Source organism: Nycticebus coucang, chromosome 6 (assembly GCF_027406575.1).
Source record: "Nycticebus coucang isolate mNycCou1 chromosome 6, mNycCou1.pri, whole genome shotgun sequence".
In the NCBI taxonomy this organism is placed as follows: domain Eukaryota; kingdom Metazoa; phylum Chordata; class Mammalia; order Primates; family Lorisidae; genus Nycticebus; species Nycticebus coucang.
Genome location: NC_069785.1, coordinates 135850090 through 135877187, shown reverse-complemented (window position 1 = coordinate 135877187; position 27098 = coordinate 135850090). Strand labels below are relative to the sequence as shown.

General features: G+C 45.7%; 1 protein-coding gene across 1 annotated transcript in view; it reads right to left on the bottom strand.

Annotated features, from left to right (window-relative positions):
* The window catches only part of ETS1 (ETS proto-oncogene 1, transcription factor), a 126361-nt gene that overhangs the window by 76204 nt on the left and 23059 nt on the right, over positions 1–27098 (bottom strand). The window contains exon 3 of the mRNA XM_053594250.1: positions 20874–21018. Coding sequence (XP_053450225.1) covers positions 20874–21018 — 145 coding nt within the window. The remainder of the gene's footprint in view (positions 1–20873; positions 21019–27098) is intronic.

Genomic DNA, 27098 nt, shown 5'->3' with positions numbered 1-27098 from the left:
ATTGCCCTCCTTTACTACAGGGAGCCTCCACCCCCAGACGCTGCCTCAAAGAAGACCGGTGCAAGACCTCCAAGGACATTGAGTGAAGGCAAAGAGATCTGCATTTGTGCAAAGATTTATCTCCTCCAGGTACAGCTTGGCATGAATACAAAACTGCCATTGAGCTTGGAGCAGGTAAGAGTCACACCTGTTACTTTCTCAAGGACAGACCAAATAAACCACAAGGCAGAAAGAAAGTGTTAGAACAAACACACATGGAAAACACATTGAAAAAGAAGAATGACTGGAAATGAACGTGTGTGTGAACGCCCTTGTAGTAATTGAATTGAAATAGCAAATGCATATAATCAATGTACTTTAATCAAGGAGTTAGGACAGAAGATATGAAATATGTTTCACAAATATGAGTGCTATCACAAAGATATTGGGTGCAAGAATTAAGTACACTGGGTAAACACAATATTAAGATCTCAGAGAATCGGCTCAGTGCCGTAGCTCAGTGAGTAGGGCGCCAGCCACATACACCAAGGCTGGCGGGTTCCAGCCTGGCCCAGGCCTGCTAAACAACAATCACAACTGCAACCAAAAATAGCCAGGCATTGTGGCGGACACCTGTAGTCCCAGCTACTCGGGAGGCAGAGGCAAGAGAATCGCTTAAGCCCAAGAGTTTGAGGTTGCTGTGGGCTGTGACGCCACAGCACTCTACTGAGGGTGACATGGTGAGACTCTGTCTCAAAAAAAAAAAAAAAGAAAAAAATAGAATCTTAGAGAATAGCACATGCTACATGGACTAGAAATAGCAGTTTTCTGGATCCAGTTGAGGCTGCAAAAAATGTTAAAAGGCGTAATATAGACGAACAAAGACACACAAGAAAGTCTCATTGGGAGGAGGAAGAGCTTGGCTTGACTGAAGAGAGAGTGGTGGTGTTGACAGTTTGTGTCGAGACAGTCCATAGTGGGTTATTTAAGCAGTGACTTCAGGCTAAGCTGACCACACCAGGCTGCAAATAGGATCCCTTAGAAGAGCAATTGAGAGAAACATTTCATACAATCTGCATAGAGTTTGGGTCATTTAAAAAAAAATTTTATGTGCCAACCTCAGAAGTAAATGTGACTCGACAATGTGTCTTTCCCCTGATTGAAGTAACAGCAGTGCTGCACCTTGTGTGGCCTGGAAGGTCACAAAATAACTTCCATCACAGCCCGGCTGAGAAACACCCAGGAGGCCGGACAGCATCCCAGCCCCCTGCGTGCAGCGTCCATCCAGGACATGAAGATTCTCTCTCCCCTGTTTTGCACAACTGTGATCCGAGTCAGCTGTGCAAAATACTGAAGATGCACATTAGCTCAACTCTTTCAAATCATTCATGTGTCCAAAATCACTCTCACCTACCACTCTAAGACCTTAAAAGGTGACTTTCTCCTGCCAAGTCTTTTGTCATCATTTGCTGGATTTTTTATTAGGCCTTTTATCACTTATGCACTAAAAACCATCTGAGTCATTATTTTCCCACCAAGAAAAAGTGCGTAGGGGGAGAGGGAGGGAAAGCATGGGGTGGTGGATAAAGAAGCTTTTAAGGCACTAATTCCTACTTATCTCCACGCAGAATAGGAACAAGTGAAGCCGTCACTGGGAGATGGATACAGCAGGAGCCCATGTGATGCATCTGCTTGAGTCCAAGGATGAACCAGAGGATTGGAGGCACAGATGGGGGCTGGGGAAAGGACAGTAAGGACCCCACTCCCATCCCAGGGGCACTCAAGCCCAGGGAAGCTGACATGGAACAGAGCCCTGCATGCTCCACGGCTGCTGTACGCCTCCCTCGCAGCTGCAGCAGGGAAACTTTGGGAAGCCTTGGAAATAAGAGCAGCTGGTCACAAAACGTGCATTTCTAATTGTTTTTTTTTTTTCCACTTATACATGTACATTGGGATTTTGTAATAACATGTTTCAACAGAGACTACAGAAGAACTAGGACATAGCATTACAAACACACAAACAATATATTCTGGGAAATGTTCCATTGTTCTAAAGCCATGTATCCCGAATTCTTCCCCAAAAGCCAAGGGAGCATCAGTAAGAAGGGATAAAGAGCAATACAGGGAAGGGAGGAGTAAGATGTGGGGGGAGGGGCAGCCTCTGGGAAAATATGTATTGACACCCCCAGTACAAAAGATATTTCTTTTTTTTTTTTTTTATCAAAAGATATTTCCACTCGCCTTGGATTCACAACATCTATTGCCTCAAGATGCCCAAATTGAATATATTAACTTTATTAAAAGTCTTATACATGGTAAACTGCATAGATTCAGGATGTCTGCCAGACAGCTATTAGTTACTTTCCCTGAAACTCATCAAAGGTAAGACAAGAAAAATAAAACAGGAACATTAGTATTAATGTCTTGGGCAAATGAACTTGCATTAAGGGAGATTTATATAATTGAGTCCTAAAGGTATGATGAAATTATGCTGGAAAAGTCCCCCGACTTCTTTTTTTTCTTCTTGGAGTTCAAATACACTGAGTAAATTAAGAATTAAACACTGTTTGTTTGGGATTCATTGTAATTCAGGAGGTAAGGGGAGGGAGTGAATGTCCCTTCTTAGAGACGAGGAAATTCACAGCCATATACCATGACTACATCTGCAGAGGCCACAGCCCTTACCGATTGCTCACACGCTGCCTGCTTGAAGTTGCTTTCTCCTGGTTATTATTATTTCACATAGCTGGTGCCAGGCCCGGCCCAGTATTCAGTACCAGACTAGAGAGTCAGGCTGACCTGAGCTCAAATGTGGGCTCCGTCACTTACAAAGAGTATAACTTTTGGCAAGTTACTTGAGCTGTGCAAAGCTTAGCTTACTGTCTATAAAATGGAGTTAATAATAATTCCCAGGATTTGGGGTAAGATTTAAATAGGGTAATATATGTAAATTGTGTGGCAGTGTCTGCTTCAAAGTAAATAGGAAATGGAAGGGTATGTTTTTCCCATGTTCATCACACACACACATGTACACACCCACCCAAACCAGCTTTGAACTCAAGTGTCCTCAAAAAACTTATCCTAGTGAGTAATGTTGAAGAGTCACTTAACACAAATAATTATTTATGCCATCAGTTCAGAAGGTACTTCAAAACTATAGCTGACCTACGTATTTAAAAATCTCTTCCTACAAGAGTGGACAGCGGGGAAAGAACAGTGCAGGGACAACCAGTTATATTCTTTCACACTATGCCAAAAAATTAACTCAAGGTAGATTACAGACTTAAAGGAAGCTAAAGGTATAAAGCATTTATACGTAAACACGGAAGTAAATCTTCATAATCTTATGTAAGGCAGTATTTTCTGAGATATTAACACCAAAAGCACTACAAACAAAAGAAAAAAATAGATGAATTGGGCTATATCAAAACTAAAAACTCTTGTGCTGCAAATTATTACTGGAAGAAAGTAAAAAGACAACCTGCATTAGGAGAGAAAATATTTGCAAGTTATATATCTGATAAAAGACTTGTTTTTAGGCTATCAAAAAATGCTTACCACTTAACAATAAAAAGGCAATTCCATTTAAAACTGGGCCAAGGATCTGAATGGACATTTCTTCAAAGATATACAAATGGCCAATGAACACCTGAAAATCGGCTCAAGATCATTGATTACTAAAAAAGCGCAAATAAGGGCGGTGCCTGTGGCTCTAGGAATAGGGTGCTGGCCCCCTATACTGGAGGTAGTGGGTTCAAACCCGACTCCGGCCAAAAACTGCAAAAAAAAAAAAAAAAGTGCCAATGAAAACCAGAATAAAATACTCCTTCGAATCCACTATGGGGCTATAACCAGAAACAGATAAGAATAAACAGTAGAGAAAGAGAAACCTTCATACAGTGCTGGTGAAAATGTACAGTGGGGAAGCCACTTGCGCAGACAGTTGGGCAGTTTCACAAATATTTAAACATGGAATTACCATACGACTCAGCAATTCTACCTCCAGAGGAAGGAAAACACATCCACATGGAAACTGTACACGAACGTTCACAGCAGCAGTATTAATAACAGCCACAAAGTGGAAAGCTCATAAATGTCATCAAATGATGGATCAATGAGGCATAGCCAGAATGAAATATTATTTTGCTGACAAAAAGGAATGAAATAGTGATACATGCTACAACATGGATAAACCTGGGAAACATGATCGTCAGTGAAAGAAGCCAGTCAGAAGAGGCCACATGTCTCCATTTATAAACCCCAAACAGGCAAATTTATAAAGACAGAAACTAGACCAGTTGCTGAAGAGGGAGAGTAGACTGAATGCTAGCGGGTATGGGAGTTCTCCCAAGCAGGACAAAAAAATGTTCTAAAATTAAATTGTGGTAATGGTTGCACAATACTATAAATATGCTAAAAAAAAAACTCTCAAATTTTATGCTCTAAATTGGTGAATTCTATAATATATAAATTGTATCTCAATAAAGCTCACCTCAATAAAATTGTCTTAAAAACAAAACAAACCTTTGCTTTTCCAAGATGCAGACAAATAAAAGAAAGAGAAAGAACTTCCTATCATGCAGTGAAGTCTGAGTGGTGGGGCCCACGAATATCGTCTCAAGACCTTTTGCTTAACCTAAGTTCAATGGAAAAACGTCTAACATTTCTGTGACCTTCTTTTCTAAACTTCCTAAGTGGCTTAGAGAGAGGCTGCCCGGGAAAACTCCAAATGGAACCTAAAAATATTATCTCCTGGCTTTATAAACATCGGGAGCGCTAATGAAGTGAGGAGCAGCAGACCAGGAATGGGGTATTTCATTCAGGTTGGGAGGCATGAGTTCATCTCAGCTCCTCTCTGAAGTCAGCAGAAGGCCAGGGAGGGGGGAACCAGCACAGGCTAGAAAAGACAGGGTAACACCCACGTGGGGTACACAAAGCAGAGCCGGGGTGACCACTGTCTAAACACTGGCAACACAACCCTGTTCAAATCAAACTCCATCCTCACACTGTTGACCAAGTTTGGATAAAGGCCTGCCCCTCACACGGGGTGCCTCACCCTCACCCTCCTGGGATATGGAGACTGCAGGAAGCGACAAGTGCTCGGGTCTCTCCTTACCCCCTCCAGTCTCCGCAGAAACACCCCTCTCCTCCCATCCACTGCCCTGGGTGCCCCCACTTTTCCCCAGCATGTCCACCTCTGTCACCTCCCCAGCCCAGTGGTGTTGCTGTTCTTTGAGGACAAGAGCTCCCCGCTTCGTAACCCCATACCTCACGCAGAATGAGAGGTCAATTAATACATGTTGATAGAAAAGGGGCAGAGTACAGAGAGAAAAAGGTGAGACTCATGTACTAAGACCCTAAACCAGTCAAAAACCTATAATTACCAATGATCCAACTGAGGACCAAAATACCATTACACCCCAACACACACACACACACACACACACACAGACACAGACACACACACTAGCTAGGATGGGTCTGGACACCAGGATGCAAGTGTTTATTAAATCTTCTGTCCTGCGGCCAGTATCAGGCTGAGCAATGGAAAAAGGGGCAAAGAAAATGAAAATAAAGGGCAAAGTCCCCCAGCCTTAAAAGAAAAGGAACCAGATAGCACAAAAAACTTCTGAGCTAATCCTTATTCTAAATGAGTGAGGGTTTGTATTGTTTCATTTTGTTTTAACTTTAGTAACCTCTTAACTGACTTTGAAAACCTTAGGTAGTAATTGCAATCATCCTAACAGGTGAATTTAATAACCCTGGTTTGTTTATTCAACAGACCTTAATGGTGTGCCTGTGACAATTTAGGCACTCTGCTGGACACTGGGGCCTGGGGAGGACAAAGGTGGGCATAGCCTCAATGGTAGACAAAAAAATGATTGCAACAGAGCTCGATAATCTCTACAGTTCAATCCAGGTACCCGCTGGAATCACGGGAACACTCCTGGGGCCAGGACTGAGGTGCTAGATAATTACGGGGGAGATGTGATAAAGGCATGAGCTGTTTACTTAGAAGTTAAAGTCGACGGGACCTGGTCCCTGCCTGAAGATGAGGTGTGGTGGGCCTCGCCGCTTTTCTCTCCCCAGAGTCTTTTCCTTCTTCTTCTAGAATAGAACTTGTCCCATTCTCCTTCACAAAACTGTCCCCCCTTCACACAGCGTGGGCTCCTGAGCACAGCACCCCTATGCCTGCGGTCCACAGGCTGAGTCTGTGACCCCACCTGGCCAATGAGAGCGCCAACCCCTATTATCACATTGGTGTCTTGGAGACGGGCATGCAAACTAGGAATTTTGTGTCCGAACTTTAGAGGAAAGACATGCTTTGGTTATTTCTAAGACCATAGACCAAATGAGAGAGAGGAGAGAAGAGAGGGAAGGGGAAGGAAGGGAAGAAGACGAGCAAAATGGGGAGAAGACTCCAGAAACTTCACAAGGTTAATTCCCTCCTACACCTCAGCCACTTTGAGCCAGGTTTCTGCCACTTGCAAAGAAAGAGTTTCGATCGACATGAGGATCAAGGTAGAAAGGAGAAAGCCAGTAGCCACTAGTTCTCTAGCTAGAGGGACTGGGAGTTGGTGGTGTCCGTCATCAGGTCAGGAGAGAAGGGGAAGCCGGCAGAAAGGGATGAATAGGCTCCGGGTAACTGAGGTGTCTGTGTGGGGTCCAGGCGAACCCGTCCCAGAGCAGTCGATGCCCACGGAAAACACTGTAACTGCCTTTCCCAACAGTCCTTAATTTGCAAATTTTCTTTAAAGAGGTATATTATATAAAGATTATTTTTTTCAAAAACAAACTAAACACAGTGTATATGCAGGTGGAAAGTACTAGTTCGCAGCCAGGAAGAGGGTAAAGGTGGTGTGTCCAAAAACGACCAGCATAGATTCTCTCTCCCACCTTCCCAGCAGAACCTCCACTTCTGTTATGGGAAGGGAAAATTAGGAATTTCCACCTGCCCATTCTGCCACAGACATAGGAAAACGGCGAGTAAGTGACCGATAACAATGGGAGGGGTGCAATTACATCTCAGGCTCTCTCTCCTTAGCCCCCAAATCTTACTGGGTGGGTTTTCACACCAGCATGCCCAGCCTGTGTCTCCTCTTTGCCTCGCTCACTGACACAGAATTAAAAAGTACTCTTGAAGTCAATGGCTGTCTTTCATATTCAGTCTGCTCTTTCCCACTTGATCGCTTCCTAAAACGTTCCCTTCAAGTTCCCTTACAAGGTTTTGACCTTTTTGTCTTATGTATTGGAACCAGAAGGACAGTAATAAAAAATTACTCAAACTCCTGAAATAGGATATTGGAGGGGACAGGCAATTTACAAACTCTAATAACAGGTCTTGCAGTCAAATTCCCCTCTAACTAATCTAAATCCCTCTTTCCCCGTTTAATCCCATCTTTTTATTCATCTTCAGTGGATCTAAAGAACAGCTGCCACTCGCTGTGATGTTTTAGAAAGAGTTATATCTATACCAGTATTTAATTTGAATTGAGTCTATACTTAGTTCTAACTCACTGCTCACCTGAAGCTCAATTTCTATGAAAGACAATGAAAATTTAAGAGGAAGAATAGGGCGGCGCCTGTGGCTCAGTCGGTAAGGCGCCGGCCCCATATACCGAGGGTGGCGCATTCAAACCCGGCCCCGGCCGAACTGCAACAAAAAAAAATAGCTGGGCGTTGTGGCGGGCGCCTGTAGTCCCAGCTACTCGGGAGGCTGAGGCAAGAGAATCGCTTAAGCCCAGGAGTTGGAGGTTGCTGTGAGCTGTGTGATGCCACGGCACTCTACCGAGGGCGATAAAGTGAGACTCTGTCTCTACAAAAAAAAAAGAGGAAGAATAAATTAAGCAAGGAGAGACGTGCAGGTAGTCTGTATCACACTTAGTGGTACAGCACTATTATTAGGTCAAGTATATTCAGAGTGCAAAAAGTGCCCTAAACATCATCACAAGAAATTTGGTCCCTTATATATTTTAAAATTTTAAGCTTTTAAGTGCTCCTTGAGATAAAAATAAGCAGAATGCAAAACAAGTGTTCCTTTAATTCCATTAAAAATCTGGGAGATCAGAAAGGAATTTCAAAAGGGCAGCTGGAAAAGTGATTGCTTACTTAAAAAATATGGAATTTTCCTCCTCAGTAAGGCTGAGAGATGCAGGCAGCCCCAGGGAAACCTGGAAGCCTCATCCCCTCACCCCTGTCTTCTCCCAGTCCTGTTCAGAGACATTTCAATTCCATTCTCTTCCAAGGTTCTCCCTACCCTACCCAGTCTTCAGAGCAGCAGCCTGCATTACATTGAGTTTAACATAAAGAAATGCTTTTCCTAAAGAATTCTCACACAAATAATCTCATTACCCACGTGCTGAGGTTTATACAGCAGACGTCTTCTGCCAGGAAAAAAAAAATGCACTCTACGCTTACTCGCATGGAACAGCTGCGAGGAGAGAAATGGTATTTAATTCATTGTGAAATATTCAACAATGGCTACACTGCACTTTTAAAAGCCTTTTGATAGTAAAACCCACAGGGAACGGCCCATCCTGTGTGCTGAAAAGCAGCTTCCCCACAATTAGCCTCTCTATTCAGAGGTCTGAGAACTCAGTGTAAACTTCAGTGCGTGCTGTGTACACTGTGGACAGTTTCAAGGGTATAACCTTTCAGAGACTTCTCCAGATTTAGTCTTGCTCAGCGACTCTGCTCACAAAGCTGGTTGATAGGGGTAGGGGAGGGAGGATGAGGAAAAGGGAGGCTGATACTTGGGTGAAGCAGAAAGAAAACCCTCTAGACCAGCGGTTCTCAGCCTGTGGATCGCGACCCCTTTTTAACAATGAAAATACATCGTGGCATTAGGAAGGTTGAGAACCACTGCTCTAAACCTTAACTGCATGCCCAACGAAGAGGAGGGGTGGGGGGGAATCACAATTCTTTGGAAAAGTCTTGCAATGTACTGGGCTTCTCCAAGCCCTTAAATAACCAATACTGGACCAAGAGAACCAGAGAGAAGATTGCAAAAGGAATCAAGCAACAATAGTTCATTTTCTCTATTCCACCCCTGTGAAATTTTCATGGGTCTTAGTTTGTGGGAAACCAAGAAAAGCTTTTTATTCTCTTTTCCTGGAGGGTGGACAATAGCATCTGAGGGTGAGGTGGCAATAAAGATAGAGAAAAATCTTTGGGCAGGCATGGGCTTCAGAATAAGGTTTGAGTTTCATGACCAAGCTGCCTCCTGGAATCACAGTTAGGCTTCTTTGGGGAGGTAACTTCGGTCTCTGAGTCTCATTCGTGTCATCTGTAAAATGGGAATAATATCACCCCCTCACAGGAAATTGTAAGAGAAAAGACCACATCCCTGTGATCCTTAACATACGGACACAGGGAAAAATATTTAACGAGCGGTGAACACTCTACCTCTCAAGTGTATCTAGAACAGACCTTCTTTTGGACTTTCTAAAATAAGATCACTTAAAATGGGAAAAGAAAGGGGTATGAATTATTTCTCATCTACATTCTTAATTTTTTTAATTAGTTAGTAGAGACTCAACATAGAAATAGAGAGGGACAGATACCTAACTAGAAATTCAGAGAGATCTAAACCGGGTTGAAAAACATAACAAAAGACCAAAATTCAAGAAAACTTTGTATCATGATAGGTTGGTTTTATTGCTCTGGGTTTAAACTTTAAACCCAGAATTTTCAAAGCACAAAGTACTGATAAAAAGCCTACTTTTCTATTATTTCCAATTTCAAAGCACAAAGTACAGATAAAAAGCCTATTTTTCTATTATTTCCAGCTTTACCCAGCCAGGAAACAGCCCACAGGTGTTTCTGTTTCCAGAAGTATCCATTCGCTTACATTAGAAAACCCAAGATTGGACCTATGAGCATTCATCAGGATGCAAGCTCTAAGCCAGTGGTTCTCAACCTGCGGGTTGCAACCCACAGGAACTGTATTAAAGGGCCGCAGCATTCGGAAGGTTCAGAACCACTGCTCTAAGGCCTGCTCTGAGCTGAGAAAGCCCCTCTGATATGGTGACCAAAGGTGGAAATACTAAGACATCATCAACTGCCATAATTGTTTTTTTTGTTTTTTGGGTTTTTTTGAGACAAAGTCTCACTTGGTTACCCTCGGTAGAGTGCCATGGCATCATAGCTCACAGCAACCTCAAACTCTTGGGCTCAAGTGATTCTCTTGCCTTAGCCTCCCAAGTAGCTGGGACTACAGACAACCACCACAACACCTAGATATTTTTTAGAGACGGGGTCTCGCTCTTGCTCAGCCTAGTCTCAAACTCATGAGTTCAGACAATCCACCTGCCTCGGCCTCCCAAGTGCTGGGATTATAGGCGTGAGCCACCGTGCCCGGCCCATAATTGTTTCTGTATACAGTTGTCCCTCAGTATCCATGAGGGACTGGTTCCAGGACTCCTCTAAGGATACCAAAATTCATAGATGTTCAAGTCCCTTATATAAAATGGCATGGTATTCAAATATTATCTATATACATTATCTATGTAATCCTCCCATATACTTTAAATCATTTCTAGATTACTAATAATATCTAGTGCAATGTAAATGCTGTGTAAATAGTTGTTACACCATATCGTTTAGGGAGTAATGACAAGAAAAAAGTCTGCATATGTTCAATACAGATGTGACCATGCATTTTTTTCCAAATATTTTTGTTCCATGGTTGGCTGAACGCACAGATGCAGAACCCACTGATCTGAAGGGGTTCTGTGCACTGTTTGGGGGTACAGAGGGTGTGTCGGGGTGAATCTCTGCCCCCTTCGGAGGCATTGTTTCTACTACACTTTTTTTCCTACGTGAGATAACAATGCTGGAGAAAATCTATTGTTCACTAGGAAGTTCATGAGAAGCAGATTACTGTGGCTTCCCTGTGGGGCTCTGAAGTGGACCAAAGTGGCCTGTCCCCACCTCCAGCCACGTTAGAGAGGGAGGCTACGGGTCCAGAGCCTTCCTGAGCATTGACAGAGATCACGCCGAGGAACTTGACACAAAAGATTTCAAAAAGGAAAAGGAGAGATGAGGCTGTACTTGGGACAGGGCTGCAATGTTTGTGTCTCGGAGACGATGGGATGGAAACACCTTCCAGATTGGGACTCGTGGGAGAGATTTACTCAATTGGGACTGACCACAGCAGTGAGACAGGATTTATAGAAAGACTGTTTACACTGGAGAATTCATCCCAGTTCAACAAAACACCCACAGCATCCTCAAATACAACATGCTCAGTGCTGCAGGCCAGTACCAAGGCGCCTTTTCTCGTGGGCCCGTAGTTTGCAAACTCTTTGGTCCTCTCAGGCCACTTTGAGAATCAGAGTGAAGCTACAGATCCTTGGGGAAACTCTGGCATTGCAATCTCAGCAGGATCACAATCTCCAAAAGGCTTCTGGGGCAAGAACCCCTGCTCTACAAGAACAGTCAGGCAGGTCTATGACTTGGCAGAAAGTCGTAAGGATGGATAAAAACATGTACAAGGTACAGCATGAAGTGAAAACAGCAGAGGCAACGGGAAGCCTGCATCTCCAGCACCACTGCAGCAAGTCTGGGGAGACCACCGTGGGAACTGGCAGCTTTGTGTTTGTTTTTTTTTAAGAAATAACATTTCATTCATTTATTTATTTATTGCAGTTTTTGGCCGGGGCTGGGTTTGAACCCACCACCTCCGGCATATGGGGCCGGCCGGCACCCTACTCCTTTGAGCCACAGGCGCCGCCCTGTGTTTTATTTTTTTAATTCTACCTGCGAAGATGAATGGAGATGCCAAAGTTCTGTCTACATAAATAGCAAGAAAGTTCAAAAGAGTGAAGCAATCCTTCAGAGGTCGTGAGTGAATCTGGCTGGGCTGTTGAAAAGTGGAGTGGGAACAGCAGACCCTATAGAACAAAGCCGTGGCCGGGAGGTGGTCAACTGGCCAGTCTGTGATACCAGGTCCAGGGCTGGCCTGAAAGCTGGGGCCACTTAGTCCAAGTGGCCCCTGGAGACAGACAAAGTTTGTCCCGTGTGTCAGTGGAAACGTAATTTTTCTCAAATTGCAATTAGAACTCATGTTTGACAGTGACCCTTGTCCCACAAGATTTTTATGCTGTTTAGACAGCAAAAGAACAGACTAGTGAGGAGGGAAGCTGAGGGCATTAACAATGAAAGGAAGAGAGAGAAGGCAGGGAAGGACTGGAGGGAGGGGAAGGAAGAGGAAGAGAGGGAGGGAGGAAGGAAGACAGGGAGGGAGGAAGGGAGGAAGGAAGGAAGGAAGGAAGGAAGGAAGGAAGGAAGGAAGGAAGGAAGGAAGGAAGGAAGGAAGGCAGGAAGGAAGGATCGATCAATTGACAGTAATCTATGAAATCATGAATTAAGAGCCTTCTCTGCACCACGTCTGTGCATCACGATTCCCATATCCAATACTTTTTGTCTTGTTCACTATAACTCTGTGAGGTCAGCACTATTACATTACAAACGAGGAAACTGAGGCTCAAAAAGTTTGAATGGTTTGTCCTCGGTGGCCCAGCTGACTGGTGCCCCCCCACCCCCCGCAACTAACTCTCCAGACCACGCCTCACCCATCCCTCCACCTCCCCAACCTGCCTGGAACTCCGTCCAACCTCCTGCAAAACCAAATCTACGCCCCACGACCTCGTCTGCTCCAACCGCCTATTTCTGTGCCCAGGTTGGTGCAGAGCTGCGACCCGAGACCGAGGTGGCCCAGCCCGGCCCCCGCCCCGCTCCTGCAGCGGACCCGCCCGGCTACCCCACCCCCACCCGCCCGCGCTCAGCCGGCAGCGCGCGGGTTAAGCCGCCCCCGTCCCCCGCCCTGATTTCTGTTTCATTTCAACCCGGGAAGTGTGTGCAGCCTGATTAGCCGATGGCTTCCTCTTTTCCCATAACCTCCAGACCCCCATGGCCCGAGTGTTTACTCTCTGAAATAAAAAATCTGCTGGTGTTTTTCTTTTTGTGCGCTCGGGTATTTTGGGAGGATTGCAGAGGAGGAAGGCAGGGTAGGGGTGAGGGTCGGGGGCCTGGGGGAGGGGAGCGGCCGACGCCTCCAGCTGCAGGCCTGGGCGGAGACCTGGCTGCGGTGCAAGAGAGCAGCTTATTAATGAGGGAGCTGGGTCCCCGGCTTCAGCGCCATAAACGCAGCGAACATCTGGAGGAAGAGAAAGAGCCTGGAGCGGCTGGACGCTGAGCCCCCCGGGCTGTCCCCTCCGCTGCCCACTCCAGGCGCCCCCAAGCCCACCTCTCCGCGCGCAGAGGACGCAACGTCCAGCTCGCCCGACGCCAGCCGGACAGCGGCCACCGGCCCAGCCCCAGCGCTCGAGCCAGCGCCAGAAGGGGGGTCCAACTGTTTGAATCAACTAAGAACTCAGTGCCCCCGGGACCTTTTCCCAAATAGGACTAAATATTTGTGGTTTGAAAAAGTTAAGAGAACTTTTTTCTCCCCAGCCCCCTGGGAGTCCCAGCGCAATGCTGTTACTTCCTCGGACATCTGAGGCAGAAATTCTAACTGTAACTCCCCCAACCCTGCCTGGAGGCTTCAGTTTCTTTGTCTGGGTTACCTTCCTTTTCCAGGACCTGGGAGAGGTGATTAACATTTGTAAAGACCTTTACCAGGCTTACTTCCCTGGGCTGTCCTGTCATTCCTGAGAACTCAGGTCTCTGGTCCCTAAGCTGGCGGCTGGCCTTGCCTCTCACTGGTAAAGTGAGGCACAGGGAAGGCCTCAGCTCGGCAGGTGTCAGAAAAGTAGCCTTGAGCCAGATGACAGCAGCGAGACTCCTCTGACAGTGGGCCGTCCAGCTCCTTCCACTCCCCTAAATTTACTCAAACCATTCTGAAAAGGAAAAGAAAGGTAGCCTTGATGGGTCATCCGCTACAGGCGTGACCTTTTAAGTATACAGCCCCCATTGAGTGGGCACAAGAACTCTTTGACGTGAGTGGAAGTATTCCACCTCTAGAGGGGAGGGTATGGAAGCTCAGGATTTGACCCAAGCCACACACCAGCCTGTGCCAGGCAGTGCTGATGGAAGCCCAAGGCATATTTTTGCTCTTTCCACCACATCAGGCTACACCCTCTGCTTAGACTCAATACCCTCAGCTTATACACAAAAACTTGCACCAAAAGTTCTTGAAATCTGCATGTAAAAATAGCCACCCAGGGGGTGGGAGGTGGGAATAGAAAGGGAGAGGCGATCTGACGCGGTAAACAGGGGCAACAGCTGGTCAGAATCACGGCCTCATGGAGGGTAGGGTCGGCATTCTCAGAAATCTTGTTCTCACGTGGACGAATGATGCGGCAAGTGTGGGGGGCGCTTCTCTTGCAGGAGATTCTCTCCCTGGGGTGCCCTGTGGGCTGCAGCAGTCCTGCTTCCCTTCCTCCAGAGCTGCCTTCTTGCAACCTCGGGTCCTCTGAGAGATGGGATGGGGAGGTGACAAAACTGTCCCTGCCTCAGCTTCTCTCCTAGCACTGTACCCTGGGAGAAGCTTGTCAGGGCAGCTGGGCCTTACCGCAGCCTTCTGTGAAAGGCTGAGGCCTAGGAAGGCAGCTTGCTCCTTCCCAAACACAACAATAAGCACAACACGAATGAGGATCTGAGAAGGTCCACCTTTTCCCGTCTTCCTTTATGTTTGGACTTCATTTACTGAAAGGAGTTTTATTCTCTAGTCTTGCGCTAGGCTGGAGAATAGTTACACATTAGTATCTTTTGAAAATTGAAGACAGTTCCACATTGAGCTGGAAACATGAGAAAATAAAATCCTGAGACTAGATCACGCCAGCAGAGCTCCTAACTCCCTTTCCTTGGACTAACTAAGTTTTCTCTGTAAGGAACAGGCCAGCAGCCTCTCAGGGACAGTATTGCTGCATACTGTAATAGCCCAATACTACAACCTCCCTGAAACACACTCACTCACAGGATTAGAACTGTTTTGAACAATGAACCTGAAACAGGACCTCTGGAAAAGAAACACACACCCCGAATGAGGAAAGAACAGATATGTGTAGTTGATAGAATATAAAACACCATTCTGTAAAAGCACAGGGCCGTCTGAGAAGGCCCTTTGAAAGCACAAACCTGCTCTGAGAATAAACATTTCATTTCAGAGCAAGGTGAATCTCCATTTAACAAGTCTCTCTGGCATGCCCTCAACGTTCTCAGCACTTAACAGCCAAACTGAAGGCATCTGTTTTCCCTGCTGAAATGTCCCACCTGGTTGTCGATAGCCCTTTCCAAACACTAGCCCAGGTCTGATCTCTCCCAGCCGCCTGGCCATCTGAGAAAGACCTGGGGAGACGATGAACTCTGACTCTCAACGTATCTCCCACTTGAACTTCCCAAGTTCATGTGGGAAGGACATTCTTTAGTTCCACCATTTTTTTTAGTAAATTTGTGTTAGAGATTTTAAATAGTGAGATCCAAAGCCACACATTTCCATTGCCAAACTTTATGTCACAAGTAAGTATATCTCACATGGGAACCATTTGCTCCATCATGTAAATGTACACCCACATGCCCTTGAGTTAAGCTGCTTACACAGAGATGGGGTCTGGCCCCTTCACATTACATCTTCTCAGTGTGCAACAAGTGGGTTACTTTCTGACTCAATGATACCCCGACCACCTCTGAACTCCCCAAATGCACATACATAACATGCTTGCGGAGGGGCGGCACTGTTTCTGAACTTCACACATATGAACTCAGTGGTTCTTCTGATGTGACCTCTGCACCAGCAGCACCCAAAAGCTTGGTTAGAAATGCAAATTCTTTTTTTTCTTTAATTTTGAGACAAAGCCTCAAGCTGTCGCCTTGGGTAGAGTGCTGTGGCATCACAGCTCACAGCAACCTCCAACTCCTGGGCTCAAGCGATTCTCCTGCCTCTGCCTCCCAAGTAGCTGGGACTAAGGTGCCCGCCACAATGCCAGGCTATTTTTTGGTTGCAGCTGTCATTGTTGTTTGGCAGGCCCAGGCTGGATTCGAACCCACCAGCTCAGGTGTATGTGGCTGGCACCTTAGCTGCTTGAGCCACAGGCGTCGAGCCTGAAATGCAAATTCTTGAGCCCTGACCAAGACCCACTGAATCAGAAAACTTGGGGGTAGAACCTTACAAATTGTGTTTTAAAAGCCCTCCAAGTGATTCTCAGGCACCCCAGGATGTTTTCTGGTTCAATAGGTCTGGAGCAGGGCTCAAGATTTTGCATTTCTAACAAGTTCTCAGGTGATATTGACCCTGTTGCTCTGGAGACCAGGCTCTAAGAACCATCGGTACAGATGAGGAAACTGAAGTTTAGAGACTGTCTCAGGCCAGGCAGTTAGGAAGAGCACGCAAACCCAAGCAATCTGGGTCCAGAGCCCGGCTTCTTTATTTACCTCTATGCTGTACAGACAGTCCTTCTCATGAGGAATGGAAAGTGGCAAGTCGGCTGGGCATGTGCCTAGCGGAGGGTTTTACTGTGCTCAGGGAGCAAAGACAGAGCAAACTGCACTGGACGAGGAGAGAGGCAGCAGTGTCTTCTTGCCTCTCAAACCGAGGACCATAGAGCGAGGCCACAGGTTCATTCTCATGGGAGTAAGTTTGGTTTGCTGTTTTACAGCCGCAGGCTGCTTCCTGGCTCTAAGCAAGTGCATGGGTCATTTTGAAAGTTTTGAGATACACAAAATCAAGAAACGTAAAATCTGCATGGGCAGAAACAAACAAAGGCTTCTAGCAACACGGATGAGCCGAGCAAGGTGAAACTTGCAGCGGTGAGTCAGGGAGGCCTCGCTGACGGCGTTTCTTGGAAGTGAAATAATGGACCAGAACAGGCAGTTTCAAAACTTCAGTAGTGACCATGTATTCTGCAAAAGTATACTTTGGTCACAACGTTACATCCATGTATTTTGCTGATTTGAGACAAATTCATCTCTGAAATGAAAAATAATCGGAACTATATCACTTTAGAAGGATGCTGAATCACAATCGTATTTTCTGATACAAACTATGGTCGCTCATAATCATCCTAATTCTGAGGTTGAAATCACATGTGCACAGCTGGTACTGATGGGAAGGATTGTGGCCTGGTGTCCTGGGTCTCTGATGTCAGTTTTCCAGTTCCCAGTGGAAAACAGGCATGGCCTGATTCCAGCTAGTCACTCTGAAGTGTGCTGCTTCCCTGGGAAGATGGTAAACTTCTCACCAGCGCTGTGGCCAGGAACTACTCAGGGTGGTTAATGACACCACAATGTCAGTGAGTTCTTAGAGACAGAGAGAGACTGGTAGAGAAACTGATTCTTGTTAGGATGAAGGGCTGAAGTGGAGGGACAGAACAGAGGAAGGGAACAGAGAGGGGGCAGGGTCAGTGGGCTCTTCTCCAGTCAGACTATAAACAGCAACAGACATTTCAGCCCTGTCTTGTGTAAGAGGCTCCATTGATTCACAAGGTTCCCTAACAGAAGGATGATGAGAAGCTGAGACAGAAAGGGCCCATTCATTCATGCAGAACACCAGCGCCCGGCCCCCATTGGCTCCCGCTGATGGTTCCAGGCTGATGGGGAGGAGGGGGAAGAGGCAGCCGGAGGAGGAGGTGGAAATGAAAGAAAATGATGACTACAAGATTGTCATGAAGAAATGTACAGCTGCGCGGGCAATTGAATGCAAATGTGGCTTCCCGTTTTAGCTGTGTAGTTAACGTCCTTAGATTCATCTATTTTTCTCTTTCATGTCATCTCCCCTACCCCCTCCTTGCCTTATCTTTTTCTAGGCTCCTACTTCTTTTCCCCTTTCCATTCATTTCCCATCTTCTCTTCGCCTGTTCTTTACGTCTCTGCTAACAGCCACCTTTGCCTTCTGGCCATTCACAGGGAAGTGGCTTCTCTCTTCCTCACACCCCTTTATCATCAATTCCATCCAGCCCATTCCCAGCCGGCTTTGGTGGCTGAGTGTTCTCTCCCGCTCACCTGGTAAGGCTTTCTTCCCACATTCACATTTCCTTTCAGCTTGATTCTCTCTTCCTCTCTCCTCCTCCTCCCAGCCCTCCTCCTCCTCAGCCTCTGCCCCTCCATGAAGAGGAACAACTTTCAGATGAAGGCCACCACAAGAGGCCTAATCGTCCCTGGACAGCTCCTCCTGTCCATATTGCACACACTGATGGATGTGTAGTCCTTGGAAAAGAAGTTCATTCATCCCCTCTGAGAGCAGAAATGTGGGGTGGGAGGGAGCAGGGGTGAGCAGTAGCCTTGAAACAGAGGATGGGAAGGAAACTGAAGTTATAAATAGGTTAAAAGAAGTTGAAAAAAAATGTCTAGTATTTTTTTCTCTCTTTCTTTATATTCAACACATCTCCAAGGAAATATGCTACAGCTGGAGAAATCGTTGGTTGCTCTGTGTCTTTAGCTCCCTTCCTTGTAACCCCACAATCCCCTTGCAAATGACACCCGTCACCCGAGAGAGCTGGATCACTGCCCAAAAATAATCCCTGCAACGCTTTGGTCCAGAAAGTTCCAAAGACAAAGGAGCTGAGAAGGCTCAGGGTTCTCACCAGATATATCCATCGGAGGGAGCGCAGGACAAGGGGAGCTATAGCCATCGTGTTTGCAAAGAGATCGCCACCAACTGGTAGGGGCCACAGCCCTGCAGAAGCCACCTGCCATCTCTGAGCTGCAGCCGAGAGCAGATAGCAACCCAGGCCATTCTAGGCATGGTCATTATGTGCCCAGGTCTTCTCATCCCACCCCAAAGCCACAAGTCTGGGCGACATGACCTTCCTTCTTGCAATTACAAAGTAGACTGTGGGAAGAAGACTGAATTATGGTGCCGTAAGTCCTTACATTGTAAAGCAGGCAGTTTCATCCGAAGGGGTTCTTCATATGCTTCACAGACAACATCTCACTGGCCCCCAAATAAAAACATTTTGTGTCTCAGTGAGCAGGGCACCACCCCAGCCAAACTGCAACAAGAAAATAGCCAGGCGTTGTGGTGGGCGCCTGTACTCCCAGCTACTCGAGAGGCTGAGGCAAGAGAATCACCTAAGCCCAAGAGCTGGAGGTTGCTGTGAGCTGTGACACTATGGCACTCTACCAAGGGCGACAAAGTGAGACTCTATCTCCAAAAATTAAAAAAAAAAACAAAAACATTTTACCTTTAAGAATGTTGACAAAGAGAAGAACAAAAAATCACCTCCACTTGGGAGTTCATGTACTTTTCAGTTAAGAAAGAGAAGGGCTGTGTCTCTTGGCCATGAAGAAGCCTCTGATTTTGAGGCTAATGAGTGAGTGTGGAGTTGCCCTCAGCTATGAATAAGACATTGCTTGTAACAGACAGAAGCACCACCCAGAGCTGCAAATGTTAGGGCAAAGCAGCTTTAACACCAGTTGTGCTGGGAGATGTGAATCTTAAGCCTCGTGGCATTAATGAGCTTCAATAATTATATAAATACAGATAGAACCATTTTGACCTTTGTCTTATACAAATAAAACCTGTTTTGTTTAGCATTTTAAAGGATTGCTTTTTCATGTCCTCAGATTTGAAGTCCTTAATTCTAACCAGTGAACAGGTGCAAAGTCCTCCCAGCCTCCTTGTGAAATGAGTAGATAGTTGAAACATTTGTATTTGTGCTTGGAGGAACTGAGACCCAAGAATGTAACAGCATGAATGGTATGCCTGTAATCTAGGGTGGTGACAAAGAATACCTCTAAGACCTCTCGGCTGTTGAGTCAAGAGAATCTGGAATACAGGAATTTATTTCATTCTGCATTGGAGAGGAACTGGGTGACTAAAAGGCAACTCCCCATCTAGTGGGCATTGTGGCAGCTTGCCCCATGCCTCTCCATTTATTGCTAATAAATAATAAAGCATGGACCAAAAAAGCAAACATTTATTTACTTCTTCACTTTTATAAAAGCAGTTTACTAAAGGACCGTGTAGGGTAAAAGGACGCTGAACAAAAACGTTGCCTTCAAGTTAGTTTCCAGGCCACAGCCCCCTCCGCCATGTCCTCCCCCCATGTAAATTCCTCAGGATTACATTTTTTCGACATATGAGAGTAATGACATTTCTTATGCTAACAATTCATCCCAGGAGAAAACACAGATTTTTTTTTGACTGGTTTTTTGGTATTCAGATATATTACCATAACATGGTCTTATGGAAAATTGAACTTAATAGCCCAATTTGAATTGAATCCTATTCAAGCAATCATTTCAGAATCCCAAAGTTCAAATTTAACATTTTGTATTATTAAACAAACAAACAAACCCCCCACAAGCTGTAAATGAAGACTAATGAAGTTTGTAAGAACAGAGCAACTCCTACAAGCAGATGGAGGTAAAGACTTTGGACGGGTCTCTTGGGCAGGTGGGTCAGGCGCTCTCTGGAAGAGCCGGGCCCTGTTCACCAGAGGGCAGCACTGTGACCAGAAGTCAGGGACAGAGGGAGAGGAGGGCTCTAATGGGAGAGCTAGGGACAGAGGGACGGAGGAGAAAGAAGCCAGACCCGGGTGGACAGAGAAATACTGGAAAGAGGTGCCGAATGAAAACCATTATGTCCCATAAGGCGGCTGTAATCCGCACCCCTCTGTTTTACCCAGTTCACACTTCATGGCTGCAAAACTTGTAGGCTCTTTGTTAATAGCCAAAGTAGGCGACTGTCAGGAAATACCCAGTGGGCAGGACTCTTTGCAAAATAGAGATCTAAAACAACCTTTCTTGACCCCATTCCTAGAGTTTAGTCTTCCTGTGAAAGTAACCCAACATTATTGAGGAGCCCTGGGAATTTCCACTGGAGAGCAACAGTATCTGAGCCTACCCAAGCCTTGGGGGCTGTTGTTTCTAAGCACGCAACCCTCCTCGGATTCCCACAGTCCTTCAACTGCGTTGGTGGTGTTCCCAGCTGAAGTGGTTACTCATGTTCCTACCTGAGCCGCAGTGTTCCAGCCCGGTCGGAACTTCCTGAGTGGGCATCTCATCCCAGAACGGGTAGCAAGGTCTCTGCTGGTGATAACTGGACAGGAAGCCACAGGTCATTTGAGGATCTTCATAAGTGTTGCTAGGACCCAGCCTCTGTGATCAGGGAAATCAAAGCAAATATGTTAGGAGGAACATCTTTATAGTTTAGCCTCAATGGAGCTATGATTTCATAGTATGCAGCTGCATGTAAACAGGAATCATGCCCGTGATCCTATAGGTGATAACAAAACAGAACCCTGGCTCCGTGCTGCCTCACCATCGCCACCCAACAAAGGAAAAAAAGACAAGACACAGAAACAAGAAGGCTTTCCAACGTGGCCTACTACGTGTATCTTTATCTTCATCCATTTCTTCAAGTATTTCAAGACTACCCTTTCTGAGCCATGGTTAACAGCAGGGAAGAATATTGATCATCTTAAATTTGTACAATCCTGGCTTTTAAAAAAATGGTACCTCCTCAAAAACACCATCAAAGATTATTCTTATGAGATTTATTCCAATAACATAGAACTAGTAGGTTATGAATACCAAAAGAAAACCAAAAAATGGACCAACACAATAAAATTCACTTAATTTTTCAGTTAATTAGTGTGTGTAGGTTTTAATGACATTGGTTGCTAGAGAAGAATTTCTGCTCCTCCCAATATGTGGGGAGTTGTGCTTACTAGTTTTACGAAGTACGTAAAATATACCATCCCCCCAGTACTCTCTCGGGAAGACAGATGTGCTATGTAAAGATGTTTTGCAGCATTTAAAACCTTCTTCTTTCAAGCCAAGTATGCATAGATTTAAGTCTTGACTCTACCACTTACAAATGGGCCTGTTCCTTAGCATAAACCTCAGTTCACTCAATTGCAAAATGGTAATAGTAGAAGCTTGGAGCAAAGGTGAACACCTGTAGTTCCAACTATGTGGGAGGCTGAAGCAATAGGATCTCAAGTGATAGGAGTTGAAGGCCAGCCTGGACAACATAGCAAGACCCCATTCATCTTGGAGGAAAAAGTGTGTGAATAAAAATATTTACCTCATAAAGTGGAAGGATTGAATAAAATATGCATGAGAAAATGATATACAAAGCAAAATGAAGTATGAAATGCATTTAAAAATAGTATATGTGAAACCTGGTCCTTAATATAACGTAGTTACTGTCTCAATATGAGACCCTAAACATTCCTGGAATAGAGTAAGTCAGTTACAAATTAAAACGCAAAAGGAAAGGCATCAGATTCCTGGAAAGATTTCTTGAGAATAGGCATCTACCGTGACCCATCCTCAACTTTCTGTTTTCTTTCTTATTGCTACTGTCTTCTTTTAGAGTCTACACAAAACCCCAGCCAAACTCTGAGAATTTCATGTGATTAAATTTACTGATGTTAAGGTACTAACAAGTGTACCCCCGAGATGATATTCTCAGCCCTGGAGAGGGTCTTGCTGGGCCCCAAGAAGACCCTCTAAGTCAGTGGTTCTCAACTTCCTAGTGCTGCAACCCCTGAATACAGTTCCTCATGGGGACCCCCACCCATAAAATTATTTCATTGCTACTTCATAACTGTCATTTTGCTAGTGTTATGAGTCGTAATGTAAATATCTGATATGTAGGATGGTCTGATATGCAGGTTGCGACCCGCAGGTTGAGACCCGCTGCTCTAACTGGAGAGCCTTTCCCGTCCTCGTCCTCTCCCCTGCTGAGCATGCCACGCCGCTCGGCATCTCTGCACTGGAGTCCACTGCTCACTATCTGCTCCTTTCCCATTTTGCAATTTAACTTCATTTCAGTAAAAATGACAAAAGACAGTATATTGGCACTGAGAAAAAAATGACAATTGGACCAAAAATGTAGAGGAAGGTTCTATGCACGGTGCAAAACCTCATTGATTTGGACTTGTTTTCTGTGACATTTGTAAAATCATCCAAACCAGGGCTGGATGAAATTTACTTTGGGGCTGCTCGTTTTCCAGCTGCGTTAAAAGGTGACACTCTTGGGACAGCATGGAGACGTGGGGGTTGGTGTACAGGGCTGACATCCTCAGCCTGTGGCAGCCAGGAGGCCTTGATGAGAGATTTTCTTCTTATTAGCAAGAACACACGATGGAGTTACAGTCAAAAGATGTTTCCTCGGTTCTGGCTTCAAATCATCCTGCTGACATTTTATTTAGTACTGGAAACTCCTGAAGCAACTACATTAAGACTTCTTCTGAGTCCCCCCAAATAAGCAGGTCTTCAACAAAACTTGGAAAGTGAACCAGTTTAAAACACCTTTTCTAGAAGTTCTAAAACAGTTCTAAAACACCTTCACCACCGTGAAGCCCAGCTGTGTACTTGTGATGTCTATTCCTGTCTATTCATATTCCCTCGGCACCTGTCCCAAAATTCAGCATTAGGTGTCAGAGGTGTAAGAATAGGTTCTTGAACAAGGAGATTTTGGTTCTAAATCACATGAAGGAGAACTCTACGTTATCCACAGCTGTTTTCTGGGGGAGATAGACTGTGTGTGGTTTGCAGAAAGTGATAGACCCTTGTAAGATGGTTGTAAGAGATAAATAGGGTTCATGTAAGTTGGATGTGGGTAGTTTGTTATGGGTCCTTCTAAGAGGGTAGGAACCTAAGAACCTAGATTCCTTTTTTTTTTTTTTTGAGATAGAGCCTCAAGCTGTCACCCTGGGTAGAGTGCTGTGGCATCACCTCTCACAGCAACCTCCAACTCCTGGGCTCAAGCGATTCTTTTACCTCGGCCTCCCAAGTAGCTGGGACCACAGGTACCCACCACAATGCCCGGCTATTTTTTGGTTGCAGCCGTCATTGTTGTTTGGCAGGCCTGGGCTAGATTCGAACCCACCAGCTCAGGTATATATGGCTGGCGCCTTAGCCATTTGAGCCACAGGCACCGAACCCTAGATTCCTATTTAGAGGGTTAGCTTTTCTCTGCGAAAGAAAGGCCCCTTGAAGGCAAGGGGCCTTTGTAGTATGCAAAGAGGTGCTGAAGAAAAATGATCTGGCTGCCATGAACAGAGGAGAACAAGGAGGCGTTGGCCTGTTAGTGGGTAAGCTGTAAAGTAGTGAGGTAGCTGCACCGTGGGTCCACTCACAGCCTTTGTACAACAACTATGTACGGTATCAGCTTGATTTGATGTGACTGTTTTTTTCATGGAGTTATTCCTGCACCCAACCAGGCCTTTTGTCAATAAGGAAATTTCTTTTTTTTGTTTTATAAGTGAAACCCTCTGTATGTTTTTAAGACATAGTTCCTCTGTAGCTGTTCTCAACGAGCCAGAGAACCCTATTTTTAAGAATGAGAAGGCACCAATACCCCAAATCTACCATAAACCACAAGCATCTTTGCTATTCAATGCCCTAAAAAAACCTCTCACGGTTTTGTTACCTTAGACACCTGTTTGTTAGACATTTCATGAACTGACTTAATAACTATTTCTTAGAGTATGAAAATGATATTTTACTGAGAGAACCACATTTCCAGCTCCAATTCATTATGAAACTGTCTCAGTTAAGGAGAAAGAAGCCAGTGTTAGGAGGTCAGAAGTCTGGGCAGCCTAACCCCCACCTCATTGCTTGAAAAAGTCACCACCCAAAACAGCTCCTTCCCCTTGAGTCTCATCATTAGCACCTTCCCTTCCCAAATGGAGTGGGATCAATGGGATGTAAGCAACTCTCCCAATCTCTGCCGCAGTTTCAAGGAGCCTATACTAGGACCTGTCTTCAGTCATCCATCCTGCAGGCGATTGTTGAAGGGAACTAACTTACATCACATCCCCACTCAGTGCCTGCTGGTAGCCAAGCATTATACAGAGATGATCACTTTTATTCCTCACTGCAATCTTGCAATATTTTCATCTCCATTTTACAGAAAAATAAACTAAGGCTTTAAGAGGGCAAGTAAATTTCCAAAGGCCACGCAGCTAATAAAACAATGGGGGGCAGCGCCTGTAGTTCAAGGAGTAGGGCACCAGCCCCATATATTGGAGGTGGTGGGTTCAAAGTAGGCCTCGGCCAAAAATTGCAAAATACAAAAAAAAAAAAAGAAGAAGAAATGAAGACTTAAAAAATTTTAAATATAAAAAAAAAAAAATGGAAACAGAATTCTAAACCAGATCTGTTTGATTTCAGTCTTTCTTTTCTGCTCCATGTACAACATGCAGCTTGCATGGCTGCGTAAAGGTGGCTCAGATGGTGGTTACTGTCCATGACAGGTCTTGATGAGTTACGGCAACATGTGTTCATGGAACTAATATGCCTGGTGCACGGAGTCTCTGCTGAGGATGGTGCTAATGTTAAGAATACAGCGTGAGCAAGAAATAGACCCTGACCTTGGAAGCACACAGATAATAACCCAGGAAAATACAGCAAGGGGATGTGACAGGATCAAGTCCCCATGTGCAGGGGGCAGGGAACAATGGCAGCGAAGGCTTCCTGGAGGACGTGGACTAAGGTAATATCTATAAGGTTGAGGAAGAGCTGACCTAAAACATTCAATGACAAGCCAAGAGAACAAAAGAAGAAGAGGCAGCTGATACACCCAAAGGTGACAAAGAACCTTGACAATGGTGCTGTGGGGAGTAAGAAAGCGCAGGGAGGTGTTACAGAGACATGGAGACTGTGTTGTTTGGTGTTGACAAGCGTGAGGGAAAGACGTGCCCTGGGGCCTGGAGGATGCCTGGAAGGGGGAGCCAGGAGTGAGAATTCAAGCTGGAGAAGAAGGCCATGGAAGCCACGCATGAATCTGGCCTCAGAAAAAGGCTGCTGGAGGTTGCATCAGAGAAATGTGACAAGGTGAACCATGGTGTTCTACAAAAGCTCATTTGATAGTACTAGGGTGCAAGAGCTAGGCGGGGACAGAATGTGAGGAGGGGCATGGTCAGTAGCAGAGTTTGGCTGAGCCAAATTGAGGTGGAGGCAAAAGGAAAAATCAGTAATACCAAGCCTGACTTTAAAAAATTAATTATTTTTCCATAATGACTTTTGCATTAATTCTGATTTTTCAAAGAGCATTACATGAAGATATTATTCAGCTTAATCACTGAGTTTTGGGGCACCCCACGAGTGCCCCCATCACCTCATGATGAACAAAGAGCTGAATTAGCGCCGCGAGCAGAGAGGTGAAGAGGAGACTAGAAACGCAAGGTGTGTCGTAAAGGAAGGAGCCATGTGATTTTAGGACAGATCGGGTATAGGAGACAGATGGAGAGCACAGGAAAGCCAGGATAGCACTGAGATAGCTCACTTTCTATCAGCAGGAAACGATGCATCCAGGTTGCATAAATAAGAAGGGTGGAAGAGAATGTCCCTTGGGGCTGCGTTTAGCTGGAGAGACGGCACAGCCCCTGGGCAGGGGCCCCAAGGTGGAGGCAGGGTGGCAGGGGAGAGGAGAGGGCCAGTTACCTCCGGGCGTAAAGGATCTAGTGAAACTGAAGATTCAAATAAAAAGGCAGTTAAAATGAAAATGAAAGGGATCCAAAATGGGTCTCTAAAGTGCCAACAGTTAGGAGGAGAAATGAGGTGGGGAGGAGGGGCAGCAAAGAAGAGCCGATGGGAGGCGCTGGAGGAAGAACAGGAAAGCCTGCAGGGTCTGGAAGCCAGAGCCGAGCAAGTGGCTTCTAGGAAAAGGTGGCAGGATGCCAGGGTGGCCCCCAGGCACCTCAGGAAAACACAGGTCTCTGGCCTGTTCCGTCACCACGTGGGGACACAGTGATGAGTCCCTGAGGGAATGGCACGGCCCTACCTGGCCTCTCAGAGAAAGACAGCCAGAGGACATGAGCGCAGCCCCTAACTGTCCCATCCACCTGATCCTGGAAACCCAGGAAACAAAGCTGGGCAAGTTTGAGGAATGCTGGGACAGCAGGCAGACCCTCGGTCCTGCTCTGCTCCAAGAGGAGCACCAGGCAGCCACCTCCTCTACGGCTGCTGACACTTCACCCTTTTTCCTACCCTGAAGGGCTTGTGGGCTCACGGGTTGGGATCTCTCCCTGCCCACTTCTCAGCGCTGCAGAGCGGGCACTGGCACCTGCCCGGCCCACCTCCCCTTCTAGCCTCCCTTTGCTCAGCGTCCCCCTTCTCTCTGGCCCCCAAAGTCCCACAAAACAGGAAAAGAGAAACTAGAGGACACTTCCACAACAGCAAACCACAAACACGTGGGGTCTGTGCACCCGTGTGAGCAGCCG